The 6,732-nt window shown below is 38.1% G+C and overlaps 1 protein-coding gene across 1 annotated transcript; it reads left to right on the plus strand.

Moving 5' to 3' along the window:
- The first annotated feature begins 1,102 nt into the window (after positions 1–1,102).
- On the plus strand, positions 1,103–4,755 carry LOC105049669 (auxin efflux carrier component 5). The gene is made up of 5 exons (XM_010929402.3): positions 1,103–1,848; positions 2,065–2,150; positions 2,265–2,422; positions 4,314–4,390; positions 4,491–4,755. Exons 1-5 carry the CDS (start codon positions 1,157–1,159, stop codon positions 4,561–4,563), a joined length of 1,086 nt encoding a protein of 361 aa, XP_010927704.2. The 5' UTR covers positions 1,103–1,156; the 3' UTR covers positions 4,564–4,755.
- The last annotated feature ends 1,977 nt before the right edge of the window (positions 4,756–6,732 follow it).

The raw sequence follows: 6,732 nt of genomic DNA on the forward strand, positions 1-6,732 counted from the left end.
GAGGAAAAAGAAAATGATGGCATCAAGTGAATGTTGATCAATGAAAATCATGTTAATTTCATGAATAGAAGAAGACGCTACTCCAAAATTTATTAGATTAAGGTAGTGCTCTAGAAAGCTTGCTGAGTGCAATCCTTTTGCAATGCAAGTAATGAATCAAAAGAAACATTGCACGCTTGATTTCATAAAAGTAGAAGTGGCCTTTTTAAGAGAGAGATGTCATTATGCTAACTGAATTTAGATAAAATAAATAAAACAACCTTTTTTTCTTGAGGAGGAATAAAACAACAACTTGGTGATGAGATTTTGCAGACTAACTAATCATCAGATAGATGGAAGAAACAACGATATCAATTAATAAGGACACGTACAATAAATACCCCCACATTATTAATCTGCTGTATGAGTTTAATTTATTGTGTGTGCATGAAGCAAATGTTTTCTATGTTTTAATTTTTTTGTTTTTGGAAGGAAAAGGATTTCAGTCTGGCAAAGTATCAAAGACTGAAACAAACATGATCTTAGAGAAAGGCTAATCTGATGCAAGAGAAGTCAATCATCATAAGGAAACTACTTTACTACCTCTTGGCTCTATACAAAACAATGGACAGAGATTATATATATATATATATGGGATTTCATGTAATAATCATTTCCCAATAATTGAATCTTCCTACTTGGCAAAACTAGATATATAAAACAATCACCAGTGCAACAAGCTTCCCACCATTTGCAAAGCTTTGTATTCCAATAATCGAGTGCTTTGCCGGCCCCAACATTGGATTAGCATATTAAGGAATAAACCAAACAATAAGTTAAACACTTCCTTGCCAACATGGGTGGAATAACCACTTAATTCCATTCCATATTCTATATGGCTTCATCCAAAATCCCCTTTCCTCGCCTCACTGCCCTCTTAAACCTCAACCATCTCTGCCCACTGGTGCCCAAGTGGGAATCCACAGCTTTAGAATCTAATTCATCATCCACATCACGTCCTTTTGCTCCTCATGCTCCTTGTCTCCCCCCATCTTTTCTTCCCTCCCTTCCCCTCCTCCTATATATATATATACCAACACTCTCATTAATTTCACACATAACCATACAGTACCCTTTCAACTTGTTAGCAACCCATTATATTAATTAGAAGAGAAGGATGATAGCTTGGGCTGACATATATAAGGTGGTGGTGGCCATGGTGCCTCTCTATGTGGCGCTCGGCCTTGGTTATGGCTCGGTGAGGTGGTGGCGGATCTTCACACCGGAACAGTGCGAGGCGATCAACCGCATGGTGGCCTACTTCTCTTTTCCCTTCTTCACCTTCGAGTTCACACTCCACACCGACCCCTTCGCCATGAATTATCGCGTCATCGCAGCCGATGTCATCTCAAAACTCATCATCGTGCTGGTTTTAGCTGCATGGGCCAAGTGCAGCAGCAAAGGGAGCTACTGCTGGTCCATCACCAGCTTCTCGCTCTGCACTCTCACCAATTCCTTGGTCGTCGGCGCTCCGCTGGTCAACCAGATGTATGGCCGGTGGGCGCAGGACCTCGTGGTGCAACTCTCGGTTGTGCAAGCCATCATGTGGCTGACACTACTCTTGTTCGTGCTCGAGCTGAGGAAGGCAGGGATGGGGGAAGCTGTGGTGGCTGCCACCTCTAGTGGTGGTGGTGGTGGTGGTTCTGTTGACCAACAGCCAGTGAAGGATGTCGAAGGGAACATGACCGAGGTGGTGGCGAGCCGGCCGGCCTTCTGGTCACTAATGAAGACTGTGTGGCTCAAGCTTGCACTGAATCCTAACTCATATGCAAGCATCGCCGGCATCACCTGGGCTTTTGTTGCCAATCGGTAAACATCGAATTCTAACCTGATACACCACAATATATATATATATATATATGTATATATAGTAACAATTAATCTTTAGTTTCTCTCTAGAAATATTCTATACAGAAACTATATTATATCGTGTACTATTGTAAACAAATAAACTAAATACTACGTAGTATATGACATTGTGCACTATTATAATTATTTTACAAGGATGATCTTCTTTTGGGATAGGTGGCACTTTGAGATGCCGAACATTATGGAGGGTTCGATTCTTATCATGTCAAAAACGGGGACTGGATTGGCGATGTTTAGCATGGGTAAGGATGCATACAATCTTCAAGTCCACATTACTAACTACTAATATATACTTTAATCCTTATTGAAAAAAACCAACCATGCATCCGGGTTTTAATTTTGTACGTTGTGGGTAGGGTTGTTCATGGGGATGAAAGAGAAGATAGTTGCATGTGGGCCAAGCTTGACGGCATTTGGAATGGCATTAAAGTTCGTTGCAGGGCCTGCAGCCATGGCGATCGGAGCCATCACCGTCGGACTTCGTGGTGATCTTCTGAGTGTGGCGATAATACAGGTAACCTTTGTGTACACTCAATAGTTTCTTATATATGGTTGCTGAGGTCTTTATGGCTTTCCATACGTTGGTTGTAATGGTTGCTGTAACGATTTCAAGATGAGGCTTACGCCATGCATGCAGTTTGTAGTAATATATGACATTAGTAATTTTTTTTAAAATTTTTATTGTATTCTAAAATATGTTATTGTTGTTGTTAGCTAGAAGCCATCATATTTTGATATATCAAACAATATAAATAACATATAACTTTCTTGATAAAAATATTATCTATTTTCCAGCTTAGTGATTATAACTGGTGGAAACGGTTTGAAATTATTTTATTAAATTCTCAGGATGAATCGGCTTAAGAAAGCCCAAAAATAAGGTAGGAATACCTTGCTGTAGATATTGGCGGTTGGCATCACTAGTAGCCGTTTTCAAGGGGTTGTCAATAATTGTTTAGTGGATGATTAAAGATTATTTTGTCCTTCTAATGGATCGGCACGTCTTTTTCATACGTGGAACTCGATTCCTCCTCTATCCTCACTTGCGAGAGGATCGGATGCCAATACATTGGAGGTTCAAGCAATTCCCGATAAGTGTCTAAAGGTTAATACTATTGTTCTACATGTGGGAACCCACTGAAACTTTAAAAAATTGTTACCTAGATGTCAAGTGAGCGAGGCCCACTTGATTCAAATAGGATCTCCAGCTTCGGAATGACAACAGGTCATATATGGGTTAGATCGGCTATTAACCTCCCTGTCCCATCCTTACCTTGGGATGTGATGAGGTTAGTAGAGTTAGATAGGGTAGGTTGGATAGATCAGGCCGAGTAAAACTATAAAATTATTTTTTTTTTTTTGCATATAAATTAATTTTTCTTTTGGAGAGAAAAATTATGAATTATAAATATCCAGATTAGATTTGGAGTTGCATCTTTTATCCTTTCTTATACTTGCCCTGAATTTGCTGTACATCGGATAAAAACCCATCTCATTAGGATCGAGTTGGATCAAGTACTTGATAGGATGGAGTGAATTGCCCTCTTACTCTACCTAAGAATCATGATCAATATAACTACTTGAAATGGTTAACAATGGAACTCAAGCCCATCTCCTATTTAGCATCATGTTCCACCTATATGTTGCTTGGGCAAATGGGGCTTAGGTTGGCAAATGCTAACTTAGTGTAAAGTTGATCTAGGTTTCGTTCAAAGGTTGGGGCAAACCAACCTCCTTTGAACCCTCCCCAATTCTGTCTCCCTTTTCTCCCAATTTAAACTAGTTCGAGTTTGGCCCGTATTTCAACATGGCTATATGGCTTAAACTCAAGTGATCATGTTTGAGTTAGAAATTATGAAGTTGAGTTAGATTTGGGTTGGCTTGGTCAGTTGGGTTGGATCGGGTTAACGTTTGTACAAAAATTGAATGGGATATGGATTGCTCCACCCCCATGAGCATCCATGTAGTCATCCATCTAGACTCGAGAGCTCCTTCCATCTGAATAATTGGGTGCGAGTAAGAGATGGCACAATCTTATACCATAATTGGAGCCAAAAGTGTTACCAGACCAACAAATTGGTGTGCCATAGGGAGTAGCTCGTTTTTGTTGGCATGCACTAGGAGGCCAAAAACTAATACCCTCCTTTCATAGTTTTCTGATCGATCGGCTGCTCTAAGGCCAACTCATGTGTATGACAACTCTTTCATCCAAAAATTAACATGAGAAGCACTTGAATCGCTTTCAATTCACTGTTTAATTAAATTGCTTCTTTTGTTTTATGCTCTCAACTCAATGTGGGAGAGGTCTGAGCTTTGCCAAAAAGTCTGCGAAGCTTATAGTATTATAATATATCCAAATGTAACAAGAATGGGGTGTCCAACGCTTTTTTAATGTTGTTGTGCAGGCTGCAGTACCTCAATCTATCACTTCATTTATTTTTGCCAGGGAGTATGGATTGCATGCTGACGTCCTTAGCACAGCGTAAGTCATCCCAATGACATCAAAAAAACCATGCATTGCATAGCATGCATCAATTGATGTATTTTCTAACCCAATTTGTTGATGTTGATCATTTTTGCAGGGTCATATTTGGGATGCTGGTCTCCTTGCCACTGTTGGTTGCTTACTATTTTGTTCTAGGCTTCATGAATTAATGGCATACTTTAACCTCCTTTTCTTTCCCCTCCTTTTGGAATACATTTTTCTTTCTTTTTTGGAATACTCCTTCGAGAAATATTATACCCACGTTCCCTCACTTGTTGCAAGTGCAATGAGTTTTGGTGAGTATAGTGGAACCATGTACATGAAGTAATACTATAAGCTTTGTGTGTGTGTGTGTTTTTTTTTTTTTTTAATTTATCACTGAAGTATGATGAAGAGTTTGGGGGCTTGGTACAGTGAGAGGAACCATTCCTTTGATCTCACTTAGAATCCAAATCCAACAACCTGAGCTCATGACTATATCAGGACACTAGCTGCGCATATTCCAAACCAATTTGTTATATATTCTCGAGAAATCAGTTCGAATTATGGACGAATATATTCCATTTTGAGTTGATGCATGGATAACAAATTCAGAGGGATATAAACAAGCTTGTGTAAGGCATATGCTTCACACATCATAATCCAATAAACCATAACAAGTTTCTTTCCTGCAACATGCTATGAGCAGACTAGTTAGAGGGACATGCCAAGCTTGCATCATATACCATGCCATTTAGTGGAGCATGTAAAAGCTCCAGACCAGCTAAGCAAATTATTTTTAAAAATCATGTCTCCTACTTTACCTAAACTTAGTTTGGCATCTGTACCCAAAAAAAAATTTATAAAAAAAATGATTTTCAGGCAAGCAAACAGCTTCTAGAGGTTATTATGAACTCATCTATTTGTTTATACTAGCAACAATTTGACCTTCCACAAGCAATAATCTAACAGTAAGAGTACCAATTGGGTGGCAAATTTTGGTAGAAATACTGGCTTTCTGGGAATCATTCGACTAATTAGGAGACCATAACCCAGAGTTCTATTTTACAAGTAAAAGCATTCTCTGGCTTAACTTTTGTACATAACTGCTCATATTCTTGCAACCTGGTGGATTATATGGAAGAAGAAAAGTAGAAGTTTAGATCATACTCTTTGTGATTTGAATTGGACTGTACTTAACCAAACCTATCGAGAAATTAGACTACTATGTTTATGTACAAACCACACCCAGATTATAACTCATTTTGTCCAAATATATACAATCCAATTATACCCCTACACAGATCTTCCAGCATAAGGTGTAACTATTAAATAACAAGGATACAAGCAAACATCCAAGTTCATTCAAAGAGAACTAAAAATACTTCACAATATCAAAAATAATTTCTGTTCCACAAAAACCAATGGAGTTGAAAAATCTATTGGAACATATTAAAAACAGTGCAGCGCTTCTACCAATAAAGTATGACCATCTTCCATCGCCATGAAGTATATTTGCTCTAGGCGAAGTCAAATTGAATAGAATGCTTGAATGGAGCTTTTCTGGCTTGTTTTGTCCTCTTAGAAGGATGTTTGCTTTTCCCACAAACAATCCAACAGATAAAAAAGGATCACTACTTTCCTTAGTGATGGCTCCACTGCACTGCTGCAACTAAAGAAACAAATCAAAAACCATGGCTCGGTCCCATAAACTTTTTCTCATATTGGAGCTGAAACCTGTGGATGAAGATTCAAACATAAACCTTCCTTTCTTGGCCAAATAAATAGAGGTTACTGTTTGCACATTAATCCTGTCGTTATGTGCAATGGATGGGTGAATTTTTAGCATAACAGATCCCCAATAATTAAGATTCCAGATCTTCATCATCTATAGCACTAAACAGGAAAAATTATTATGGTCAAAAAACATTTGAAAAAAGAAAAACTTAAGCTTCATTATAATAACAGGTTTATGATACAAAAAACATTTAGTGATGCATTATTTTTCACTAGAAAAGCACAAATTCTAAGAAGAAATAAGTAGGTGTTCCATCAGGAATTGCCGGCATGGTATAATTAAAAGGCATTTTACTATGGCAAACATATACTGATTGGATAAGATAACAACACAATCTGTAACAGAAATATTGATCAATAGATGATTAAGTCCACATTTAATCACTTATCTACAAGTGATTTCCAAATTATAGATGGTTATGCCTTCACATCTAAATAGCTGAAAACGAATTCATTAGAATATGCAAAAGCTCTCAAAGCTCTTGTATAAACTAAGGATCATGTGTCCTCAAAGCTCTTGTAAAAGCTCGGAGGCTCTTTGCACAAACTTGAATGAGACAGGT

Source organism: Elaeis guineensis, chromosome 8, assembly GCF_000442705.2.
Source record: "Elaeis guineensis isolate ETL-2024a chromosome 8, EG11, whole genome shotgun sequence".
In the NCBI taxonomy this organism is placed as follows: Eukaryota; Viridiplantae; Streptophyta; class Magnoliopsida; order Arecales; family Arecaceae; genus Elaeis; species Elaeis guineensis.